General features: G+C 34.8%; 1 protein-coding gene across 8 annotated transcripts in view; it reads right to left on the bottom strand.

Moving 5' to 3' along the window:
• The window catches only part of RALGAPA1 (Ral GTPase activating protein catalytic subunit alpha 1), a 264,987-nt gene that overhangs the window by 52,981 nt on the left and 184,006 nt on the right, over positions 1–28,000 (bottom strand). For 7 of the 8 annotated variants that reach the window (XM_042942992.1, XM_042942991.1, XM_042942988.1 and 4 more), the window contains 2 exons: positions 7,574–7,697; positions 5,949–6,104 (listed from right to left, as the gene is read on the bottom strand). In XM_042942992.1, coding sequence (XP_042798926.1) covers positions 5,949–6,104; positions 7,574–7,697 — 280 coding nt within the window. Of the gene's footprint in view, positions 1–5,948; positions 6,105–7,573; positions 7,698–17,564; positions 17,664–28,000 lie in introns of those variants that run through there. The other variant, XR_006203767.1, reaches the window with a different exon arrangement.

Raw genomic sequence — 28,000 nt, forward strand, 5'->3', positions numbered from 1 at the left:
AAAAGCCAACGTTTTAAAATGTCCATACTGCCTAAACCAATCTATGAATTCAATAAAACCCTTATTAAAATACCAACAGCAAGTTTTACAAAACTAGGATAATCCTAAAATTTGTATGGAACCATGAAAGACCCCAAAGAGCCAAAGCAATCTTGAGAAAGAACAAAGCTGGAGGTATCATAATCCCAGATTTCAAGATACACTACAAAACATTAGTAATCGAAACAGTATGGTACTAGTACAAAAACAGACACATAGATTAATGGAAGAGTACAGAGAGCCTAGAAATAAACTAGTGCTCATATGGTCAACTAATCTAAGACAAAGGAGGGAGAAATATACACGGGGGGAAAAGACAGTCCCTTCAACAAATAGTAGTGGGAAAACTGGACAGCATGCAAAAGAATGCTGCACTGGACATGCAAAAGAATGAAACTGGATCACTTTCCTACACCATACACACACACAAAAAAAACCTCAAAATGGATGAAACATCTAAATGTGAGACATGAAACCATAAAACTCCTAGAAGAAAACATCGGCAATAATTTGACATCAGCCACAGAAACATTTTTGTAGCTATGCCTTCTCAGACAAGGAAAACAAAAGCAAAATTAAACTACTGGGACTACAACAAAATAAAAAGCATTTGCATAGTGAAGAAAATCATCAACAAAAGGACAAGGCAGCCTACTGAATTAGAGAAGACATCTGCAAATAACATACCTGATAAGGACTTAATACACTATCTTAAACATATAGAGAACTTGTCCAACTTAACACCAAAATAACATGATTAAAAATGGGCAGAGGACCTGAATGACATTTTTCCAAAGAAGACACACAGATGGCCAACAGACACATGAAAAGATGCTCAACATCATCAGGGAACAACAAATCAAAACCATAATGAGATACCACTTTACACCAGTCTGAATGGCTAGAATCAAAAACAAAACAAAAGAACTGCCATGAAATAATAAGTATCAGCAAGGATGTAGAGAAACAAGAACACTTGTGCACTGTTGGTAGAAATGCAAACTGGTGCAGTCACTGTGGAAAACAGTAAGGAAAACAGAATTATCATATGACCCAGTAATTCCACTACTGGGTATTTACTCAAAGAAAACAAAACACTAATTTGGAATGATATATGCACCTCTGTGTTTACTGCAGCATTATTTATAACAGCCAAGATACAGAAGCAATCCAAGTATCCATCCACAGATGAATGGATAAAGAAGATGTGGTAATATATATACATTAGAACATTACTCATCCATAAAAACAAATGAGATCTTATCATCAGTGACAATTTAGATGGACCAAAAGGTATAATGCTAAGTGAAACATCAGTCAAAAAAAGACAAATACCAAATGATTTCATTCATGTGTGGAACATAAGAAACAGAACAAACTAACAAAGAAAAAATGGACAAAGACAAAATCAGATTCTTAAATACAGAGAAAGAAACCTGGTGGTTGCCAGAGGGGAGAAGGGTGGAAGGATAGGTGAAATAGATAAAAGAGATTAAGAGTACACTTATCAATAATAATAATGAGCACTGAGTAATGTATAGAACTGCTGAATCATTATACTGTACACCTAAAACTAATGTGACACTGGATGTGAATTATACTTCGGTGAAAAAGAAATTTCCAAACCCTAAAAATATTAAATAAAAAAAATTTTTAAAGGTGAAAATGATAGATTATATTTTTTACCACAACAACAAAAAAAACTTTCTGTAGGTGTAGATGAAACAAACTATTAGCGTTCAATGTTTAATCCCTCAAAATTCTCTAATAAATCCAGCACTTACAAATTTTACCATTTAATAATATAATTTTAATTAGAACTCAACCATTTAACAATTCTTAAATGATATAATCCTCCAAAATTAATTTTTTTATGATAATGAATTGTTAAACATCTGTTTCAGAAACTTCTTAAGTAATTAAGGACAAACCCTCATGACTATTTTGAAGAAAATAAGAAATCTTACTTATTTGACATTTCAACAAAGGTCACAGGAAAAAGATTTTATTTTATTTTTTTATTATTTATTTATTTATTTATTTTTCAATATATGAAATTTATTGTCAAATTGGTTTCCATACAACACCCAGTGCTCATCCCAAAAGGTGCCCTCCTCAATACCCATCACCCACCCTGCCCTCCCTCCCACCCCCCATCAACCCCCCCATCAACCAAAACTGAGTTTGTTCTCAGTTTTTAAGAGTCTCTTATGCTTTGGCTCTCTCCCACTCTAACCTCTTTTTTTTTTTTTTCCTTCCCCTCCCCCATGGGTTTCTGTTAAGTTTCTCAGGATCCACATAAGAGTGAAAACATATGATATCTGTCTTTCTCTGTATGGCTTATTTCACTTAGCATCACACTCTCCAGTTCCATCCACGTTGCTACGAAGGGCCATATTTCGTTCTTTCTCATTGCCATGTAGTACTCCATTGTGTATATAAACCACAATTTCTTTATCCATTCATCAGTGGATGGACATTTAGGCTCTTTCCATAATTTGGCTATTGTTGAGAGTGCTGCTATAAACATTGGGGTACAAGTGCCCCTATGCAATCAGTACTCCTATATCCCTTGGGTAAATTCCTAGCAGTGCTTTTGCTGGGTCATAGGGGAGGTCTATTTTTGATTTTCTGAGGAACCTCCACACCGTTTTCCAGAGTGGCTGCACCAGTTTGCATTCCCACCAACAGTGCAAGAGGCTTCCCGTTTCTCCACATCCTCTCCAGCATCTATAGTCTCCTGATTTGTTCATTTTGGCCACTCTGACTGGTGTGAGGTGATATCTGAGTGTGGTTTTGATTTGTATTTCCCTGATGAGGAGCGACGTTGAGCATCTTTTCATGTGCCTGTTGGCCATCCGGATTTCTTCTTTAGACAAGTGTCTATTCATGTTTTCTGCCCATTTCTTCACTGGGTTATTTGTTTTTCAGGTGTGGAGTTTGGTGAGCTCTTTATAGATTTTGGATACTAGCCCTTTGTCCGATATGTCATTTGCAAATATCTTTTCCCATTCCGTTGGTTGCCTTTTAGTTTTGTTGGTTGTTTCCTTTGCTGTGCAGAAGCTTTTTATCTTCATAAGGTCCCAGTAATTCATTTTTGCTTTTAATTCCCTTGCCTTTGGGGATGTGCCGAGTAAGAGATTGCTACGGCTGAGGTCAGAGAGGTCTTTTCCTGCTTTCTCCTCTAGGGTTTTGATGGTTTCCTGTCTCACATTCAGGTCCTTTATCCATTTTGAGTTTATTTTTGTGAATGGTGTGAGAAAGTGGTCTAGTTTCAACCTTCTGCATGTTGCTGTCCAGTTCTCCCAGCACCATTTGTTAAAGAGACTGTCTTTTTTCCATTGGATGTTCTTTCCTGCTTTGTCAAAGATGAGTTGGCCATACGTTTGTGGGTCTAGTTCTGGGGTTTCTATTCTATTCCATTGGTCTATGTGTCTGTTTTTGTGCCAATACCATGCTGTCTTGATGATGACAGCTTTGTAGTAGAGGCTAAAGTCTGGGATTGTGATGCCTCCTGCTTTGGTCTTCTTCTTCAAAATTACTTTGGCTATTCGGGGCCTTTTGTGGTTCCATATGAATTTTAGAATTGCTTGTTCTAGTTTTGAGAAGAATGCTGGTGCAATTTTGATTGGGATTGCATTGAATGTGTAGATAGCTTTGGGTAGTATTGACATTTTGACAATATTTATTCTTCCAATCCATGAGCAGGGAATGTCTTTCCATTTCTTTGTATCTTCTTCAATTACCTTCATAAGCTTTCTATAGTTTTCAGCATACAGATCTTTTACATCTTTGGTTAGATTTATTCCTAGGTATTTTATGCTTCTTGGTGCAATTGTGAATGGGATCAGTTTCTTTATTTGTCTTTCTGTTGCTTCATTGTTAGTGTATAAGAATGCAGCTGATTTCTGTACACTGATTTTGTATCCTGTGACTTTGCTGAATTCATGTATCAGTTCTAGCAGACTTTTGGTGGAGTCTATCAGATTTTCCATGTATAATACCATGTCATCTGCAAAAAGCAAAAGCTTGACTTCATCTTGGCCAATTTTGATGCCTTTGATTTCCTTTTGTTGTCTGATTGCTGATGCTAGCACTTCTAACACTATGTTAAACAACAGCGGTGAGAGTGGGCATCCCTGTCGTGTTCCTGATCTCAGGGAAAAAGCTCTCAGTTTTTCCCCATTGAGGATGATGTTAGCTGTGGGCTTTTCATAAATGGCTTTTATGATGTTTAAGTATGTTCCTTCTATCCCGACTTTCTCAAGGGTTTTTATTAAGAAAGGGTGCTGGATTTTGTCAAAGGCCTTTTCTGCATCGACTGACAGGATCATATGGTTCTTATCTTTTCTTTTATTAATGTGATGTATCACGTTGATTGATTTGCAAATGTTGAACCAGCCCTGCATCCCAGGAATGAATCCCACTTATCATGGTGAATAATTCTTTTTACATGCTGTTGAATTCGATTTGCTAGTATCTTATTGAGAATTTTTGCATCACAGGAAAAAGATTTTAAGTACCACATAATTATCATGCTTAATATAGTGAAGTAAAAATATCCTGACATAATTTTCTTTAAAAAATAAAAAAAGCTTTTTAACAAAAAATGATGAACTTTGTTCTGTTCTTATGTTTGCAATCTAAGATACTATTAATATTAGACTTTAGAAGTTGTATATGGAGTCCTGAAAATGATAATGATAAATATGAGTCATGGGCAAGTTCTTAATGATTAAAATGATCTTTTTGCACTATACTCATAATTGTCTCTAGGTGTGACTTATTTTCATAGAGATTTAACATGAGTTGATGGAAGAAAGTGCTTAATTGAAGTTTTAATGAAGTTTTATACTCCAATCCAACTCTTTACCATCTTCTTGTCGGTATTCATGGTTCATTTTCTATTTCTAAAAACTACAGGACAAGAAATTCTGTACTACTAAATTACTACTCATTGCAATCTAATTAGCATCCATATATAATTATCAACCATTAGTCATTTAGTAGGAAATTTCCAGTAGTATTCTAAACTGTAAACAGAAAGCATCAAGGGTATTAAATCAATCTTACCAAATATTTGCGAGCAGTTCTGAAGTTCCTTTACAAAAGAGCAGGAGAATAATCATTTTCATAGTGTATTAATAAAGCATAAAGAGTTTTGATATCATGCAGAAGAGTATCAAGTAAAATGACCAATGATATTAAGTTAGCAGTTTTTATTGCTAACTTAATTGAAGGAGGAGGAGGAGGAAGGGAAGGTAAAGAAATGTTGGACAAGGTAAGGTTTTACTCTTAAAAATATTTCTCCCTAAGAAAACCAAACATGGACTGAATATATACAACTGTGCTAGAACAGCTTTTGAATGCCAGTGCCAGCCACAGAAAAATGGTAGTGTAGGTTTTAAAAGATGTGGGCCATCAAAACCATTCCATCATATCTCTCATAAATTCTAAGGCAGTAAACTGTTTTTCATAATTAATGAAGGCTTACTTAATTTGCTCTGTTAGTTTTAGTTAAAACTGGTGATAAAGTATGTTATATTTTAAGTGCTTTGTAATAATTTATCTATATTTTTTGCTCTCTCTCATTCAGTGTAACAGTTATATCTATCCATGTGTGAAAAGACTTGAAATACAATTTCACCAATTTGAACATATAAAGAAGTTTTCTCAATTTGTCATATCCCCATTTTCTTGAAGACAAATCCTTTGTTAAGGCAATTAACTTTCAATGTTATTGTTAAAGAAAACAGCATTTGCTTTACAACAATCCTGTTTCTGAAGACAGCATTAGGTGAAGAGTGTGGAGTACTCAGAAACAGTGCTTGATCAGTTAGATTACTTACATATTTTATATATTTATTTTCTTAATTACTAGGATTTCAATGTTTTTTCTCAGCACTTACTTTTTTGGTCAAAGAGTCATCAGTATCAGAAGGCATTCTTGTTGATACATGAAATATTACTTCTACTGTGGAGGTAGCAAAATACGGTGTGGTCAATCCAGTGCTTTTGTTTTTTTGTAGTCCTCCCATGAAACCACAGTGGTTTGTAAGATTGACCTGGGAGCAATGAAGAGACACATAATATTAGTCAACTAAACAAAACTCAAGAACTTACTATTGAAAAAGACTCAAATTTCTCAATTTGCAAAAATATATGGAGAACAAGCCTTTTGCATGTTCTCAACTAATGCTTGATCCAGAATTATTAGTTAGAGCTGCTCTGTTCACACTGGTACTTTTTCTTAGGTATTTGAGGATGCCTAATTAGCAGGAGTTAATTAGGAAAGAAATCAACTGTTGTGCACTATGCATCTTTTGTTAGGCTACTAGGTGTTAATGCTAAATTGTGAAGGCTATGGGAGGACACCAAGGCCAGAGAGAAAAATCAAGTGGCAAAAACCAAGACTGGAAAGTTAAAACAATAATGTCACTTTGATAAGATGATTAATTAGATATGTCATATTTACACATTGAAACTGGTTTCTTAATTATCAGTACCTATCACACAGCTCAGAACAAAAATACAAAAATGCAGAACTGCACTTCTCATGCATTAAAAAACTACAAATTAATCTGTGCAGATTTTTGCACATATTTTTTTCCTCAGTATAAATAAAAGACATGCTAATATCAGGGTCACTGCATTGAGTGATATTCCTTGGACTTGTGTGATACACAAAGCCAGCAACTTGTCTTGTCTTACTGAAAATTAAAGAAATACTAGAAAGGAAAAAGAAACACAAAAGAAAAAAGAAACTTAAACACTGCTTGCATCTCTTCACTCGGAGAAACCACTTTATATGTATATTTTTAAAAAATAAAATCTGAAATATGGATGGACCTAGAGGGTATAATGCTAAGTAAAATAAGTCAGTCAGCTTATGATTTCACTCATATGCGGAATTTAAAAGACAGAACGGATGAGCAAAGAAAAAAAGGAACAAACAAAAAAGCAGACTCTTAAATACAGAAAACTGGTGGTTGCCAGAGGGAAGGGGGGGCGGTGTGGGTGAAATAGATAAAGGGAATTGAGTATACTTATTGTGATGAGCATCGAGTAATGTATACAATTATTGGATCATTATACTGTACACTTGAAAGTAACATAACAGTATGTTAATTATACTTCAATAAAAAATTAAAAAAAATCCAAGTAACTGATAAAGTGAATTATAAAAACCAATCTTTGTACCATGTGAACTAAACATGTCTCAACTATCAATATCAGTTACAAGGCTGAACATATGAAAAATTAGTTTTTACACCATTACTACCAGATTGCCTCATCACTTATAAAATTAAAAAAAAAAATTGGCTCAGTAATACATTCATATAATTAAAAATTCAAAAATATACCAAAATTCTTCCTTTGACAGCTCTTGTGTATAGCTACTCAGTTCCCCTTCCAGAAAGCAGTTTATTAAATATCCTTCCAAAAACGTCTCTCTCTGTCCCTCCCCCACTTGCGATCTTTCTCAAAAATAAACAAACATAAAAAAAAAAAAAAAAAGAAATAAAAACAATACCTCCCAACCAAGACCGGCTACAAAATCTTCATATGCTTGACTTCCACCTGTATTGGTAAGAATGGAATGTTTGTCTTCTTGTCCTTCAGCAACATAAAACACTGCGATCTTGTGAGTCTCTCGACTGTAAAATAAAATATTATACCATTCATTTAATCATTAATTTATCTATTCACTCATCCAATAATTAAGTTCAATGTACAAAGTATGTGGCAATAAAAAGAGGAAAATGAATTAAATCTTATAACCTACAGAGGAAGATATGTAATTGTAAGTAAAAAATTAGGAAAGTTATAAACTTGCCAGTGGAATAAAAGAAAGGTTTGATTACTTCCGACTGGAGAAACAGAGAGACACTTAAAGGAAAGAGTAATACTAAGTTTGGTGAAGGCAAGTGAGATCTGACAAATGAAGAGGAGAAAAGAGTATCAGGAAAGACATGTGTGAATGCATGAAGCACCTAAAGAATTCTCTATTGTACAATGTAGATGAATCCCAGAGTTAAATGGATGTGTTTTAGAAATAAAACTAAGTATAGCAGTAGAAATATGAGTGAGAAATGATCCATTTCTTCAAAGTACAAAATAAGAAATTTATACACAAATATTATAGAACCATATGGAATAACTGACAAGGTCTTGGACACTTTTTTAAGGTCTCCCTCAAATTAAAACTGCTCATAAAAACAAATTTCTTGAGTGACATTTGGCCTTCCAAGTTAACTAGGGCATACTACATTCGGTCTAGGGTGATTTAACAACGCATGGACTAATGAACTTTATGATCAGAGGTAATGTTTTCACTACTATCGTATGTAGGAATTAAAAAGGAAGCAAACAAACCTAAGAAAGGTTAGTCAGACAACTAGATTTTCCTACACATTTTGAAGGAGCTATAAGGTCATGAATGTGGGTTTCAGCAACTTAAAATCAGGAACGAAGATATTTTAGCTGCTTTCACTGATAGCAATATTTCACTTTATGTGGTGAACACTTAGGCGATTTTCGGTGTATTTAGTGTACTGGCGGGATAATCTAACCCAAGGAATAAAATGTAATTTTAGGGGGGGAGGGGGACAACTTCCAGAATTATAGAGTAAGAATCTCAGTGGATCCTTTCCCAGTCAAAATAATAATCTCAGTGATGAGGATGATTTTTTAAAAATCACTTAAAGTCTCGGGGCGCCTGGGTGGCGCAGTCGGTTAAGCATCCGACTTCAGCCAGGTCACGATCTCGCGGTCTGTGAGTTCGAGCCCCGCGTCAGGCTCTGGGCTGATGGCTCGGAGCCTGGAGCCTGTTTCCGATTCTGTGTCTCCCTCTCTCTCTGCCCCTCCCCTGTTCATGCTCTGTCTCTCTCTGTCCCAAAAATAAATAAAAAACGTTGAAAAAAAAAAAATTAAAAAAAAAAAATCACTTAAAGTCTCTGAATATTGTCTTAAGGGCATATAGCAAATGGCAAAACATACATTTAAGAAAATCTACCAAATCTGGTAAAAACAGAGTGAATCTTTGGCATCTGAGCCATGACTGCTCCCTTATGCTACCCCTTTACTTCCATATTACAGCTTTACCCTGGGCATTGTACTTAGGCCAAGATAAGGGTTCCTCATCCCCTCCAGGTCCCAGACTGGAAATATGGTCTCACCCTGGGAGCAGCAGTCTGCTGGCTGTGTTTCTCTTCCGCCCAGTTCCATGCTGCATAAACTATTCCAGGCAGCTATGGCCTCTCTTACAACAGAAATTCTAGGTGCAAAAGGCTGAGTCTGTTCCAATTTTCTCCACCCTAGCTTATCAGTGGGATAAAGGTTTCACACTGATAGGGGAAAGAAAGGTAGGAAGATGAAGAACTGCCAATCCCTCCCCAAGTGTCCGCTTATAGAAGTAGGGTATTACTCTAGGAAAAGTTGGTCCTTGACCCCAGCTCAGGTATAATACAGTGGCAGAGTACTGCCACTACATGTGTTCTGATCAGGGTGAAGGGTGGATCATATGGACAAAGAGCTTAGTAGCAGCTCTGCCTGAGGGGAGTGATTTTATTTTGAAACAAAACTCCATGCCTATGGGTACTGTCAAAAACAAGAAAAAGCACGGTGGAAAAAAGCAATTAAGAGAAGTAGCACCTCCAGACACAAGTAAAAGAGCAGAGCAGCCAAGAGAGAAAGAGAAGTAGAAAGAGACAGCCAAGAAGAACCCTCTTGAGAACACAGTCAAGTCTAGGGGTCAAGAAACCTGTGTACATGTACTAACTGGAACCCACACAAGAGCAATCAGAGTAAGATGCAGGACAGATAGGAAAGCATTCCCCAACCCACAAAGACTTACCAACACAAAGTTAAGCCTCATAGTACTCTACTTAAACTCAGGGTCAACTCCTAGGAAGCCACAACTTAAAAACAACATCCAGTCAATGACTGTGCATATCCAAGGCTGTACTCTCTTTGGAGCAACCAGAGAGCAAACCTCCAAGGTACTAGTCTCTGGGTGAACATGGGATTAAAAATATAAACACTCTGACTATGACAGCAACCTCTAAGCCACACATACATCCACAATAAACAACAAAAAACTAACTGGTGAAGGGGGCCAAAGTAGAAACTTAAATATTAGATTATGTCAGCCCAGGGAGAACCCATGGTAGCCCTGCTAAAAGATAAAAAAATTTAAAAAATTTTTTGAGCAGGGAGATCTGAGGCTGCGCATTGTGGGGAAATAGACTTTGTAGGATTAGTTTAGCCCCATCATTAGAAAATAAATGATCAAGTGAACAACCACCACTACCAATACACTTTTGATTCAAAGACACAATGTTGAAAGTAAAATAAATGGAAAAAGATACCATGCAAACAGTAACCAAGAAATCTGGGGTGGCTATAGTTAATATTAGACTTTAAAACAAAAAGTGTTAGTGATAAAGAGACATTTCCTAATGTTAAAAGGTCAACCTACTAAGAAGATATAAAATTAACACACATGTACTCACACAGAGCTTCAAAATAAATGAAACACAAACAGAATTGGAGACAGAAACAGACACTTCTACAATCGTAGTTGAAGACTTCAATACCCTACTTTCAATATTAGACAAAGAAAAGAGTATCAACAGGAAAATAGAAGACTTGAACAACACTATAAACCAACTAGACCTAAAAGGACATCTATAGAACACTCCAGAAAGTGGAGAAACACATTCTTCTAGCAGCAAACACATTCTTCTCAAGAATACAAGAACATCCTTCAGGCCAGATCATTTGGTAATTAAAAAGCCTCAATAAATTTGAAAAGACTGAAATTATGCAAAGTATATTTTCTAATCACAATGGAATGAAATTAGAAATCGATAAAAGAAAAAAAACTTTGGGAATTTCACATACATGTAGAAATGAAACAATGTACTCCTAAATAACTGAAAGAATAAATGTCAAGGGAAATAAGAAAATACTTAGAGATGATGAAAATGAAAACATAACATACCAAAAGTGATGGCATGAAGGTAAAGCAGTGCTCATTGGTAAATTTATAGATGTAAATGCTTATATTAAAAAAAGATGGGGTGCCTGGGTGGCTCAGTTGGTTAAGCGTCTGACTCTTGATTGATTTCGGCTCAAGTCATGATCTCAAGGTTTGTGAATTCGAGCCCCATATAGGGCTCTGCACTGACAGTGTGGAGCCTGTTTGGGATTCTCTCTCTTGCTCTCTTTCTGACCCTCCCCTGCTCATGCTCTCTCAATCTCCCTCTCAAAATAAATAACTTAAAAAAAAAAAAGATGGAAAAATCTTGCATCAATAACTAAACTTTCTACCTTAAAAAACTAGAAAAAGAGCAACTAAAATCAAAGCAGGTAGAGGAAGGAATTAATAAAAACTAGAGTGGAAAGAAAATGAAATGGAACAGAAAGACAACAGAGAAAAAAATCAACAAAACCAAAAATTGGTTCTTTGAGATAATAAAAAAAAATTGAACCTTATGGCTAGACTGAACAAGAAAACAAGAAGAATCAAATTACTAAAATCAGAAACTAAAGAGATACCATTATACATGTTACAGAAATAAAAAAGATTATAAGGCAACTATGAACAACAATATTAATTTATGCCAACAAATTAGATAACTTAGATTAAATGGAAAAATACCTAGAGACACAAATTACTAAATTCAACTCAAGAGGAAACAGAACACCTGAGTAGATCAATAACAAAGAGAATCAATTAGTAATATGACTGCAAAGGAATAAATAAAACTACATCCACTTGCAGATGAGATGATTTTGTATATAGAAAGGAATCTACTAAAAAGTTTTTAGAGCTATTAAATGAGTTCAGGATACAATACCCACATGTAAAAATCAAGTATTTCTATATACCAACAATGAACAATCAGAAAACAAACATAAGAAAATTCCTTTTATAAAGCCATGTCACTAAAACTAATGAATTACTTAGGTAAATAGGTACAAAAGTACCTAACAAAAAGTTAAGCATAAAACTTATACTCTGAAAACAGAAGTTCAAAACTTATACTCTGAAAAATCACAAAACACTGTCAAACAAAATTAAAGATCTTTAAAAAAAAATTTCACACTCATGGACGGAAAGACTTAATATTGTTAAGATAGTACCCTCAAACTGATCGACAAACAATGTAATCCCTATCAAAATACCCGCTGCTGTTTTTGTAAAAATTGATAAGCTCAGTCTAAAACTCATAGGAAGATATAAAAGATCTGGAATGGCCACAACTGTCTTGAAAAAAAAAAAAAGACAAAGTTGGAGGACTCATAATCCCAATTTAAAAACTTGCTACATTGCAGCAGCAATCAATGCACTGTGATAGTGTCATAAGAAGTGACAAACAGGTCTATATGGAACAGAATCTTTGGTCCAGAAATAAACCTTTATATTCACTGTCAATTGCTTTTTGACAACAGTACCAAGACAATTCAATGGGAAAAGAAGAGTCTTGTCAACAAACAGTGCTGGGGCAAATGGATATCCATAGGCAGAAGAATGAAGTTGAATTCTTACCTCGCAACTTCTGATCTTACACCAAAAACAACAATCAAAATGAACCACAGATCTTAATATAAGGTCTAAAACTGTAAAAGTTTTATAAAAATGTTTATAAAATTATAAAGTGTCCATGTAAAAAAAATGTGTATATGAATATTCATGGCATCATTATTATTAATATCTAAAAAGTAAAACCAATCCAAATGTCCATCGACTGATGAATAAACAGAAATGTAGTATATTCATATAATGGAATATTATTCAGCAATAAAAAAAATCAAGTGCTGAGATATACTTGCAATATGGAATAACTTTGAAAACACTGTGCTAAGAAGCCTGACACAAAAGACTATATACTGTTTGACTCCTTTTGTAGGATATGCCCAGTATAGGCACATCTGCAGAAACAGAAAGTAGATTAGTATTGTCTAGACCTGAGGAGTATGGGGCACCTGGGTGGCTCAGTCGGTTAAGTATCTGACTTTGGCTCAGGTCATGATCTCATGGTCTGTGGGTTCAAGCCCTGCGTCGGGCTCTGTGCAGACAGCCCAGAGCCCAGAGCCCAGAGCCTGGAGCCTGCTTTGAATTCTGTGTCTCCCTCTCTTTCTGCCCCTCCCCTGCTCATGCTCTGTCTCAAAAATAAATAAACATTAAAAAAAGAAAATTTTTAGAGCTGGTGAGTGTGGTGGGGGATGGTTGGCAGTAATGGGGAGTTACTGGTAATGGGTATGGGTCTCCTTTCGAAGGGACTAAAATATTCTAAAATTAGATTGTCATGATAGTTGCACAACCCTTGAATGCACTAAAAACACGTACACTTTAAATGAGTAAAATGTATGGTATAAGAAATACATCTCAAGAAAGCTGTTAAGAATTTAACTTCGAAGCATGATCCACTATATATAAATTCTGATCCTGGCAGAAAGGGAACTTCTCCGTGTTCTTACCTTGTGTGTCTGTGTCATGGTTTGGGAATTCTTGCAATATTTCAAACATTTTCATTTTATTTAGGCAAAGGACCATTAATTAGAACTCATAAATCATAATTTATAAAATTGCAAAGACTCAGAACTGTTCACTTAGTACTATATAAATCTAAAAGTTGGGGGGTGCCTGGGTGGCTCAGTAGGTTAAATGGCTGGCTCTTGATTTGGCTCAGGTCATGATCTCACCATTCAGGAGTTCAAGCCCTGTGTTAGGCTCTGTGCTGATAGTGTGGAGCCTGCTTGGGGTACTCTGTCTTCCTCTCTCTCTGTACCCACCCCGAAAATAAATAAATAAACATTAAAAAAAATCTAAAAGTTGAGAGAAAGATATGTGCCATGTAGGAAAAAAAAGAATATATATCTTTACAATGCAAAAGTAAAAGAGAAATCATCTTTATATTATCTATGACCTTCTTCCAATTTTTTTTTTTAATTTTTTTAACGTTTATTTATTTTTGAGACAGAGAGAGACAGAGCATGAACGGGGGAGGGTCAGAGACAGAGGGAGACACAGAATCGGAAGCAGGCTCCAGGCTCCGAGCCATCAGCCCAGAGCCCGACGTGGAGCTCGAACTCATGGACCGCGAGATCGTGACCTGAGCTGAAGTTGGACGCTTAACCGACTGAGCCACCCAGGCGCCCCCCAATTTTTTTTATTAAAAAAAATTTTTTTTTACATTTATTTATTCTTCAGAGAGAGAGAAACAGAAAATGAGCAGGGGAGGGGCAGAGAGACAGGGAGACATAATCTGAAGCAGGCTCTAGACTTTGAGCTGTCAGCAGAGAGCCCAACATGGGGCTCCAACCCACGAACTGTGAGATGATGACCTGAGTTGAAGTTGGACACTTACAACTGAGCCACCCAGGTGCCGCGACCTTCTTACAATTTGTAAAAGCAGAGCTCAGCTGCCCTTTCATCTCAAATTTTAATCTTTCACCATTTCTTCTTATTTTTCTACTTACTAACTACTGCTGCTAAAATGTTTGGTATATTGACATTAGCTTAATATATACCACAAAAATGAATAATAAGATGAATAATTTCATCTCAAATTTTAATCTTTCACCATTTCTTCTTATTTTTCTACCTACTAACTACTGCTGCTAAAATGTTTGGTATATTGACATTAGCTTTATACCACAAAAATGAACAATAAGGCACCAGAAAAAAAAAAAGAAATTAATGAACTTGCAACTTCTATGTGACCATATAAGAATACGCATAGCACTAGCAAAGTATTATGAGCTTACTACTGGAAAATTCAAAGCAAAGTCTGCTAAGTTATAAGCACTTCTGAATCCCTACATATACACTGCAATAGAAATAATAATACAAATATTGAGATTTGAAATAAAAAAATCCGGTGGTTCAACCATGAGGAACAGGAATCAGTTAATCTAGTCAAAGAAAATAAAAGATCGTCTAGGGAGGTAAGAGTATAACCAATGTAACTTTTTTGAGGTGCCTGGGTGGCTCAGTTGGGTAAGTGTCCAACTCTTGATTTTGGCCCAGGTCATGATCTCATGGTTTGTGAGATCGAGCCCCGCACTGGCTTCTGCAGTGCAGAGCCTGCCTGGGATTCTACCCACACCCTTCCCCCTCCCCTCGGCCTTCTCTGCTTCTTACCTTATCCTGCATGTGCACATTACTTTCTCTCATAATAAACATTTTATGAAAAATAATGTAACTTTTCATTTTTTCTCCCTAGTTCATCAGACAAGTACAAGTGTACCTCAGAGATACTGCAGGTTCAGTTCTAGGCTACAATAAAGTGAATGTAGCAATGAAGTCAAATGAATTTTTTTTTGTTTCTCAGTGCATTTCTAAGTTACATTTGGACTATATCATAGTTTATTAAGTGTGCAATAGCATTATGTCTAAAAAAGTACATACTTCAATTAAAAAAAACCTTTATTACTAAAAATGCTAACCATCATCTGAGCTTTCAGCAAGCTGTATAACCACTGATAATGGATTACCATAACAAATATAATGAAAGTTTGAAATATTACGAGAATTACCAAAATGTGACAGACAGACATAAAGTGAGCAAATGCTGTTGGAAAAAATGGTGCTGACAGACTTGCTTGACACAGGGTTGCCACAAACCTTCACTATGTAAAAATGGCTGTAACTGCGAAGTGAAATAAACTAAAGCACAGCAAAATGAGGTGTGCCTGTAATCAGGTTTGTCTACCGGTTTCTTGAGAAATAGCTCAAAATTTGTTTTAATGTCACATAGAGTGAATTTATTTGAACCCACTGTATTGAAAAAGAAAGGAAACTGTTGTTTCTTTTTTAAAAAAGCAAACTAATAAATGGCATGCATTCATTTGGTATAGAGTATTAAAAAAAATGCCTATGCTTTCTCAAGTAAGATGTCCCCCATATATTCAAGGTATATATAAGACAAGTAGTAGTTTAGCAGGAGCCAAGAAGTAGAAGAGCATAAGGTAACATAAAGAACCATGAACAGCCAAGACTGGCTGGTATGAACTGAGCTCTGGACTAAAGAGTCTGGTCCACGCACTAGAAAGACACTAAGGAAAAAAAAAATCAAAATTTTACTTTAGAAATATTATTCTGGTGTTGAGGACTGTTTAGATGGGGAAGTCAGGAGATGAGAGCCTATACTTAAGAGAGTTGTTATAACTCTCGATACTTACTCCATATTTGGCTCACTATCTTACTCATGTTTGCTTGTGGCTATGTGTTCAGGGCCCCTTGGAGGTTAATATACATTCCTTAGAAATGCTTGCCAAGGCTGAGATGGCTTGTTTTGGCCTCTCATGAATCTGTTAGAGAGAACATTGTCTTTCCCTTCCCTGATGCACAGGTGGTATCACGAGGTCTAATTAAAGGTTAGCTGTTAATCAGGTGCATGCAAACAATATAAAGTGCTTGTGAACCCTCTGATCTCACTACAATGCCCTACTGCATGTCTCTTCGTTCTATAAAATTTGTGGACTAAGGTCTGGACTTTGCAGAGAATAACTATGCAGCTGCTGTGGACTGTCCTCTGCCTGATCCCCCGTGTCAGTAAGTTACCCCCCAAAAATTCTGTGTAAACTGTGTGGAGTTGCCTGCTTTGTTTTCCATTCCCAAAGGGCCTTGTTAATTTGGGGGATACTTTACCATCCCACTCCCCCACCTTCTAACACTCTCTTAAAAGTAATAAGAACATGAATCAAGGGGTTGGGGGCAAGAGAAGCAAAGGAGAGACAGAGGAAGGGCAAGGGAAAGGAAATGGTCAAGTTTAGGTGACTGATACAGTATTTCTAAACATAACCAAGAAAATTATGAGAGGATTTGATTTGGCAATGGTAATGAGGAAGCAGGTAAAAATTTGTAACAGGCAGCTGCAAAATTATGATTGAGAATTGAGAGATAGGAGGAGTACATGGCAAGAATGGGGTTGAGAAGGTATGAGAGATATCATAATAAGAGGGATAGCTATGTTACGGGGTTAGGAGGTGAAAGATGAACCAGTGAAGACAAACTTGGAATAATAGAAAACTAGGATTTGAACAAGGTAATTATAGTGTTACAGAAGCCAGGGGAGAAGAACATTTTAGAGAAGAGACAATAGTATTAAATTAGGGGATATAATACTCAGGGGGTTTTAGGGCAGTGAAACTATTATATAGGATACTGTAATGGTGGATAGGTGTTACTAATTTGTCAAAATGCATACAATGTACAACACAGAGAATGAACTCTTCATGGACTTCCGTTAATAATAATATATCAATATTGTTTCAGCAATTTTAACAAATGTTACCACAAGGATACAAGAGACAGAGAAAATTATGTGAAGGAGGAAAGAGGGTGTGTGGGAACTCTGTGCTTTGTAATCAATTATTTTGTAAATCTAACTGCTGTAATCTTTTAAATCTTTTAAAATGCTTATTAAAGTAACTAAATTTAGTTAATCAGATAAATCAAAGGGCCTGGTGAGGACTGAGAAAACTTTAGACTTGATGGTCAGGATACTAACCTTCAGAAGGATAGTTTCTGTAGAGCAGTGAGGTCTGAGAACACATGATGAGCAAGACAGCAAAAGAGATATGATTCCTGCCCTCAAGGACTTGACCATCTAGTACCAAAGATAAATTATCATGGGGAAGAGTTAGGATACGAGAACTCACAGATTACCTAGAGAGTTATTATAACTGTCTTGGAAAGAAGTAATAAAAATATCTAAGAAATAATAATAATAATAATATGGTGTGATAAATGCTATGACAAGGAAGTGTTACAGGGGTCTGTGAGAGCACATCGAAGGTCCAAACATGACTAGGGAGAAGGTAAAGAGTTAGGGGTAGTTTAGGGAAAGGATTTCAAAAAAAGTGATGTTTAAGCTGAGGCTAAAAAAATCGATAGGAGCTATATACTCAGAAAAATTTTATACCCTAAGACTATTTCATTGTTAAAAAATAATAAGACTTCTTAAAAACTGAGAACAAACTGAGGGTTGATGGGGGGTGGGAGGGAGGGGAGGGTGGGTGATGGGTATTGAGGAGGGCACCTTTTGGGATGAGCACTGGGTGTTGTATGGAAACCAATTTGACAATAAATTTCATATATTGAAAAAAAATAAAAATAATAAAAAAATAATAAAACTAAGACAAATAACATTCAATTCTAGAAGAAAAAGAACAATATAAAACTTATAAATTAAGAAATAATAAACAAAAATTAATGAGTTAAAAAATAGAACATAGGGGTGCCTGGTGGGCTCAGTCAGGTAAGTGTCCAACTCTTGATTTTAGCTGAGGTCATGATCTCATGGTTTGTGAGTTGGAGCCCCACATGGGGCTCTCCATCCTGCTGACAGTGCCGAGCCTGGTTGAGATTCTCTCTCTCCCTCTCTCTTGGCCCCCATTTGCTCTCTCTCAAAATAAATAAATAAATTAAAAAAAAAAAAAAAGGGCTCTCCCTTCTAAAAAAAAAAAAAACGTAATAGAATATAATAAATGAGAAACTGTTTCTTTGGAAAGATTAAGTAGATTATTTGTATCAAGACAAGAAAGCCCACTGTAATCATGGTACATAATTAATTACAACTCTAGTTTAAAAGTTAGAAAATGTTTAAAAATCATAAATATAATAATTTGTTATTGGATACACAATATAAAAAATATATAAACTGTAGTAACATCATAACCTAAAATGCGAGGAAGAAGTAAAAATCTAAAGTTTCAGTATGCTACCTATCAAGTTCTAATCAGCTTCAAATAAGACATTATAAACATAACATATTTTATATAAGCCTCATGGTAACCACAAAGGAAAATCCTGTAGTAGATACACAAAAAATTATGATAAAGGACTCAAACATACTACTCTAAAAAGTCTTTAGATCACAAATGAAGACACCAGTAGAGAAAGCAAAAAACAAACTATCTACAAAACAGAAAACAATGAAAAAATGGCATTAGTAAGTTTTTACCTCTCAATAATTACTTTAAATGTTAATGAATTAAATTTGCCAATCAAAAGACAGAATGGCTGAATAGATCAGAAAAAAAAAAGTGAGTTCCAAATGATATGCTGCTTACAAGAGACTCATTTTAGCTTTACAGACAACACAACACAGAGTATGAAAATGAAGGGATGGAAAACAGTATCTTAAGCAAATGGTAAAACAACAAAAAGAAGCAAAGGTTGCTATATTTGTAGACTGTGTGTTAAAAACGGTAAAAAAAAAAAAAAAAAAAAAGTCACTACCATAAATGGGTCAATCCGTCAAGACAAAACAATTATAAATATTTATGCATCCAACACTGAAGCACCTAACTATATAAAGCAAATAGTAACAGTAAAGAGAAATAAGCAGCAATACAGTAACAGCTGGGGACTTTAACACCCCACTCTCGACAATGAACAAATCATCCAGGCAGGAAATCAAGCAAGAAAGTACATTTGAACAGTACTACAGACCAAACAGACTTAACAGATATATATAGAACATTCTGTTCAACAGTAGCAGAATATATATTCTTCTCAAGTGCACATTCATTCTTCTCAAGTGCACATGGAAAATTACAGGCCAACATGATCTAGGACAGATCATGTACTGGAACACAAATCTCAACAAATTCAAGAAGATAGAAATCTTATATCATGTATCTTTTCCAAACACAAAGGAATTAAACTAGAAATCAATAAACAGGAGGAAAGCTGAAAAATTCACAAATACATGGAAACTAAATGACACACTCCTAAACAACCAATGGGTCAAAAAAGAAATCAACAGGGAAATTAAAAATATCTTGAGACAAACAAAAAAGGAAATACAACAAACCATAATTTATAGAATGCAGCAAAAGTAGTTTCAAGAGGGGAGTTTATAGTGATATATACATACATCAAGAAAAAAGAGAGGCACCTGGATGGCTCAGTCAGTTGAGCGTCTGACTCTTGATTTTGGTGCAGGTCATGATCCCGGGGTCATGGGATTGAGCTCTGAGCTCCACGCTGGGTTCTGCGCTAAGCACAGAGCCTGCTTAAGATTCTCTCTTTCTCCCCCTCTGTCCCTCTCCCCTGTTTGTGCTCTCTCTCTAAAATAAAAAAAAAAAGAAAAGAGATCTCAAATAAATAACCTAACTTTACACCTAAAGGAACTAGAAAAAGAAGAATAAACTAAGCCCAAAGTTAACAGAAGAAAGGAAACAATAAAAACTAGAGCAGAAATAAATGAAATAAAGAATAGGAAAAAAGAAAAAATGATCAAAACCAAGAGCTGGTTCTTTGAAAATATAAACAAGATTGGAAAACCTTTAGCTAAATAAACCACAAAAAAGAGGACCTGAATGCATGTTATAAACAAAGAGGAGATATTAAAACTGATACCGCAGAAATGCAAATGATCGTAAGAGATTATGATAAACAACTATATGCCAAACAACTGGACAACCTAAAAGAAATGGTAAGTTCCTAGAAATGTACAACCTACCAAGACTTAATTATCAAATAACAGAAAGTCTAAACATGTAAGCAGATGGAAGCAGTAATCAAAAACCTTCCAACGAAGAAAAGCCCTGTACCAGATGGTTTCACTGTGAATTCTACTCAACAATTAAAGAAGTAATACCAATCCTTCTCAAACTCTTCCACAAAAGTGAAAGGGAGGGAATACTTCCAAATTCATTTTATCAGGAGAGCATTACCTTGATACCCAAGCTTGTTAAGAATACTATAAGAAAAGAATATTACAGGCCAACATCTCATGAGTTCAGATGCAAAAATTCTCAACAAAATACTAGCAAATAGAATTCAACAGTACATTAAAGGATCAAACAACATGATAAAGTAAGATTCATCCTTTGGATGCCAGGATGGTTCAACACATGCAAATCAATAGATGTAATACATCACATTAACAGAATAAAAGATAAAATTCACACAATCATCCCCATAGATGCAGCTAAAGAATTTGATAAAATTCAATATCCATTCATGACAAACACTCTAACAAACTGGACAGAGTAGGAATGCACCTTAACATAATTAAGGCCTTATCTGACAAGCTCACAGCTAACATCATACAGAGAAAAACTGAAAGATTTTTTCCTAAGAACAGGAACAGATCATGGTGCCCACTCTCATCACTCTTACTCAATATAGTACTGGAAGTCCTCGTCAGAGCAATCAAGCAAGAAAAAGAAATAGAAAGCATCTGAATTGGAAAGAAAGTAATACAATTATCTCCTTTTGTAGATGACATGACCTTATAAGAAAATCCAGAAGACTCCATAAAAAAACTGTTAGAACTAGTAAACAAATTCAATAAAAATGTAGGACACAAAAGTCAGTCATTTTTCTATATACTAACATTGAATTATCTGCCAAAGAAATAAAGAAAATCTCATTTATAATAGCATCCAAAAAATTTACTTAGGAAAAAATTTAACCAAGATAAAAGATTTTCATAATGTAAACTTTAAGACATTGATGAAAGATACTGAAGAAACAAATAAAGAGAAAGATAACCTGTGGTTCATGGATTAGTATTAAAATGTTCATTTGATCCAAAGTAATCTACTGATTCACTGTAATCCTTATCAACCCAATGGCATTTTTCACAGAAACAGAAAAACTATACTAAAATTCATATGGAATCACAAAAGACCCAAGAGAGTCAAAGCAATTCTGAGAAAGAATAACAAAGCTAGAGGCATCACACTTACTGATTACAAATTATATTACAACACTATAGTCATCAAATTGTATTGTAATAAAAACAAAGATCAATGGAACAGAACTGACAACCCAGAGATAAACCGATGCATAAATAGTCAACTAATATTTGACAAGGGATCCAAGAATACTCAATGGAGAAAAGATAGTCTCTTCAATAAATGGTATGGAGAAAAACAGATATTCACATGCAAAAGAATGAAACTGGACTCCTACCTTATACCACTCACAAAAACTAACATGAAATGGATCAAAGACTTAACATAAAACTCCTAGAAGAAAAATAGAAGGTAAGCTCTTTGACATTGGTCTTGGCAGTGATTTTTTTTAGATATGAAAGCACAAGCAACAAAACCAAAACTCCAAACCAAAACCAACACAAACAAGTGGGACTATGTCAAACTAAACAGCTTCTGCATAGCAGAACAGATGATAAACAAAATGGAAAGGGAACCTATGAAATGGAAGAAAATATCTGTGAATTATATATATGTATCTGATAATGGGTTAGTATTCAAAATATTAGTAACTCATACAATTCAACAGTAATAAAACAAGTAATGCAATTAAAGTGGGCAAAAAAAGAAAAGAGGACCTAAGAAAAATGGCCAAGGACTCAAAGAGATATTTTTCAAAGGGGATATTCAAATAGCCAACAGGTACATGAAAAGGTGTCCAGCATCACTAATTATTGGGGAACTGCAAATCAAAACCACAGGGAGATACCGCCTCACAACTGTTAGAATAGCTATCATCAAAAAGACAAGAGATAACAAGTACTGGCAAAGATGTACAAAAGAGACAACCCTTGTACACTGTTGGTGGGAATGTAAATTGATGCAGCCATTATGGAAAACAGTATGGAGGTTCTTCAAAAAATTAAAAACAGAACTACTCCATAATCCAGCAATCCCACTTCTGGGTATATATCCAAAGGAAACAAAATTACTCTCTTGAAGAGAAATCTGCATCCCCATGTTCACTGCAGCATTATTTATAATAGCCAATGTGTGAAAAACCACCTGTCCATCAACAGATGAATGGATTAAGAAAATGTGGTATACATGTACAGTTGACCCATGAACAACAGGGGTTTGAACTGTGTGGGTCCACTTATAAACAAAAATTCTTCAATAAATACAGTGCAGTGCTATAGATATATTTTCTCTTCCTTATGATTTTCTCAGTTAACATTTTTCCTATAGCTTAAAGAGTACAATATATAACACATACAACATATAACACATATGTCAGTTGACTGTTTATGCTATCAGTAAAGCTTCTGGTCAACAGCAGGCTATTAGTAGTTAAGTTTTGGGGGAGTCAAAGCTGTATACAGACATTCAACTGCACGGGGACAGGAGTGGGGAGAGTTGGTGCTCCTGACCCCTGTGTTGTTCAAGAGCCAACTAAATAATGGAAAGAAAGCCTGCCATTTGTGACAATTTAGATGAACCTTGAGGGCATTATGCTAAGTGAAATAAGTCAAAGAAAGACAAATATTGTATGTTCTCTCTTATATGTGGAATCTGAAATACTGAACTCATAGAAACAGAGAACAGATTGGTTCCAGGGGTGGGGATGGGGTAAGGGGCAAAATTGGTGAAGGTGGTCAAAGGGCATAAACTTCCAGTTGTAAGATGAATTCGGGGGAAGTAATGTACAGCATGCTAACTATAGTTAACAGTACTGTACTATATATTTAAAGGTTGCTAAGAGAGAGGGTTTTTTAAAGTTTTCATTACAAAAAATAATTGTAACATGTAACTAAAATAGATGTGTTAACTAACCTTATTGTGGTAATCGTTTTGCAATATGTATATTTATAAATCATTATGTTTAAACCATAAACTACCAAAATGTTGTATGTCAATTCTATCTCAATAAAGCCAGGTTGAAAAAACTCTGAAGGGATAATATGGGAATACATAATTTAATTAATTTTTTAAAAAGAGAAAAAAAAAAGTCCAACAAAAATAAAAGGAGAAAAGGAATAGGACAGAATTATGATACTATTACCTGCTAGTATGCGTTTTGAAAGTCTCAATGAAAAAGAGTTTTGTAAAAAACCAAAAAGATAAAATAAATTGAAAATGACCCAAGAGCTAAAAGAAAACCCAGAGACTAATAACGAGACAAATGGGAAGAATTAGAAATTTTACTAACTGTTCTAAATTTTCAAACAACAGATAATATTCATTTCATGAACCTGGCTATAGCCTTAATTCTAAAAACATAATAAGAACAGATAAAAATTTAAATATAGAATATGCTTAGAAATGGACTATACACTAATTCAAAATGAAAATCTAGTATATTTAACACAGCAGGATGTCAAATGACCCAGTAGGGTTTATCCCAAGAATGCAAGAATTACTTAGTATTATCAATGCAGTGGTTTTAAAGTACATCAATTAGTTAAGAAAGCAAAACTATATGAAAATTTGAATAGATGCTGAAAAAGATTCCTTTAACAGGATGTCCACTCTCTCTTACAATAACTACTGAACACTGTAGTGCAAGTTCTAGTCAATGCAATAAAACATGATATAAACAAAAACAGGCATAACTCTTAGAAAAGAGATTATTTGTAGATAATTATATACCTAGACAGATCCTAAGACTGAGATAACTATAAAATGTTTAAAATAAATAAAAGAATTCACTAAAGTATCTGGATAGCAAAATATAATGGGAAATAAATTCTATTTAGAATAGTATCACTGCAGGGGCGCCTGGGTGGCTCAGTTGGTTAAGTGGCTGACTTCAGCTCAGGTCATGATCTCGCGGTCTGTGAGTTGGAGCCCTGCATTGGGTTCTGTGCTGACAGCTCAGAGCCTGGAGCCTGCGTCGGATTCTGTGTCTCCCTCTCTCTCTGCTCCTGCCCTGCTTGTGCTCTATCTCTCTCTGTCTCTCAAAAATAAACAAATGTTAAAAAAAATTTTAGAATAGCATCACAGCAATAAAATAACCCTAAAAGTAATGTCTGGGCCCCAGAATAAATGAAAAACATGCCATGATTACTAATGGGAAGAATGATAACAAATGTGCTTATTCTTTCTATATGAAAGTTTTATTGCATATCAAAGCAAAATATCTATGGGATTTTTTTCTGGAAAACAACAGCCTAATTCTAACATGTATCTAGAAAAATAAACAGGTGAAAATATCTAAGAAAAGAAGAATATGTATGAAGAGGGTGAGGAAGAAGACTGGGCCTATCAGATATTAAAATATAAAGCTACAATAAGTGAAACACTAGCATCTGCACAAAATTCATAGAAAAATCAAAAGAAATGAACAGATAGTTTTGAAATACACAGCTTATTATTTGATAAAGGAAACATTAAATCAACGGGAAAGGTATACATTACCAAATCACAAAGAAAGACTATTCTCCAATATTCATTTCTTACTGCATAAACTAAAACGTATTCCAGAAGAAATAAAGAATTAAATGTAAAATAATTACCACTTCAACAAGTAACTATGGATCTAGAAGGAAATATAATAGAATGTTTAATTGATTTCAAGACAGAATTAATTCTTGAAGTATGATTAAACAATTGAAAAAAATCCAAAGAAAAAAGACTGAGAGACATAATTACATACAAATGAAAAACCTGTATGTTAAATAAACAATGTGAAATTGTTGAAAACTGATAGCCAAACAACTAATTGGGAAAACTCCCACAATAAGTACGAAAGTTAATCCTTATATAACCATATATGTAAGAGAGCTCTTACAGGTTAGAAAAATTCCACTTTAAATAGAAAAAGGACACTAAGAGGGAATTGGAAAAGAGTAAAATTTGTTACAAATACATGAAAAATATTAACTTTGTTACTAATAAAGAACTATAAATTAAAGAGATACCATGACCTGCCTCTCAAGCTAGGAAAGATTTAGAAATGTGATTAACACCTTGTGTTGGCCAAGTAGAATTTCTATAAGTATTCTTATACAGTGTTGGTAGGAGTAGAAATTAGTACTTAGTGAAAGGTGGTTTTGCAATATATATGACCTGAAGTAAGTTCTTATGCTTTGATGTAATAATTCTATTTCTAGAAATCTATCCTAGGGCATGATACTAAAAACAACTTAAATGTCCAATAATCACAGAACTTGGCACCATAAAAAATTATTTTTGAAAAATATCAAAATGGCTGAGGAAAATGCTCACAATATGATAAAGTTCCTTTTAAAAAATGTTTATTTATTTATTTTGAGAGGCTGGGGGTAGGGGCAGAGGGCAAGAATCCCAAGCAGGCTCCATGCTCAGCAAGGAGCCTGACGCAGGGCTTGATCTCATGACTGTGAGATCATGACCTGCACCGAAATCAAGAATTGGATACTTAATGGACTGAGCCACCCAGGCACCCCAATGATAAAGTCCTTTTTAAAAGATAACTTACTAGGTACATATATATTACCGTGATTCCAGTTTTTTAAAACAAACAAATCAAATGTATGTCTATCAAAAAAGAGAAAAATTACATAAACAAGTGTTAAGAATAGTGTTATAAATACAGTAAAACCTTGGTTTGTGATAATTTGTTCTGGAAACATGCTTGCAATCCAAAGCACTCATATATTAAAGCCAATTTCAAAAACCACTGGCTCATTTATCAAGTTAAAATTTATTAGAAATGTTTGCTCATCTTGTGGAACACTCAAAGAACAAGTTACTTGCAATCCAAGGCTTTACTGGTAGATTGTTTATTTTTCTATTGTATATTTTCTATAATAACCAGAGAAATGAAACATTATTTTTAAAAGATTATTCTAAGAAAAGCTAAGAACAACAAAAACCAAAGAACTGAGTAAAGATTCTATTTTCTCATAAAATTTGGTAGTAAAAGGCATAAAAAAGATAGACTGTAGCTTCAAAGGATGGTAACTGAGAAGTTTTGTTTAAAGGAAGGTAACAGGTGTGTTGATGGTAAAGGGTAAGTAGAAATACAAGATAAAGATGGGATAACTTTTTGAAGATCCTAGAGCAGTCAGAGAAGGTAGTAAGTAGAAGTACAGATGGGGGAAAAAAGGCTTTTCTGAAACTGAAGGTGAGCAAGAAAAGATGGCTCAATACAGAAATTTTAAAGCGAGGGGCGCCTGGGTGGCTCAGTTGGTTAAGTGTCCGATTTTTGCTCAGGTCATGATCTCAGGGTTGGCGGGTTGGAGCCCCGCCTCAGACTCTACTGACAACTCAAGAGCCTGGAGCCTGCTTCAGATTCTGTCTCTCTGTCAAAAATAAACACATTTTTTAAAAAAAAGGAATTTTAAAGAGAGGAAGTTATAAGTCAGAGTTGTTTGATATGGGAAAGGAATGAATTATCTTTACTATGCATTCCTATAGAATAATGATGGCATGCGGTTGGCTTGATTCAAATTAGTTCCTCAATCGTCAGAATCACTGAATTTAATTTATGAGATGTAACTAATGTGTGTTAAAATGTGAATGTGAGGAGGAAGAAGAAAGGTTAGGAACTATTGTTCTACCAGACTTTTATATAAGAGGTCAAACATTTAAATTGAATCCTTAATGAGGTTAGAATAGAGATGATCATTTGACTATAAAGAAGGGCTTAAAAAACAAAGAAGCGGTTTATAATAATTACTCTGAGAAACAAGGTAAGAAGTAAACAAGGGATAAGAAATTTGCTGAACAGGAGAGAAGGTATTGATAAAGTTAAGGAGCATGAATCTACACTAACTCCTATATCACAATGGTTTGATCATTTTCTCTAGTAATATACCTCTGCCTAGGAGTAGAGAAAGTAGATGTTAAGAATGATTCCAATTGGAGAACTGATTGGAATTAATATATATATTGATTATCTACATACCTAAATATATAAACTTAAATGGAAGAGTAGTTTTGAAAATGCCAGAAATGGTATTTTTATAGTTGACAATGTGCGAATTAGCTGGACAGGGCAAGTGAAATCAGAGGTTGGTGGCAGACTGACCGTGGAAACAGAAAAAGCAAAAAACTGGAAACATGAAAGTACAAAACAGCAGCTGACAAAGATGTGAGAGAGTGAGAAATGGATGTTAAGTAGGTTGTGGATTGGAGATCTCAGAAATACAGGCATTCTGAGTAATGGTAACATTCAAAGCATCGCTTTATTAATGTGTTTCTAGTTATACTGCCCCAAAGCACTTACCCATAAATTTTATTTTTTGAGTCTAGAAAAGAAAGTAGCACATATACATGTCAACCTTATAGG

Source organism: Panthera leo, chromosome B3 (assembly GCF_018350215.1).
Source record: "Panthera leo isolate Ple1 chromosome B3, P.leo_Ple1_pat1.1, whole genome shotgun sequence".
In the NCBI taxonomy this organism is placed as follows: Eukaryota; Metazoa; Chordata; class Mammalia; order Carnivora; family Felidae; genus Panthera; species Panthera leo.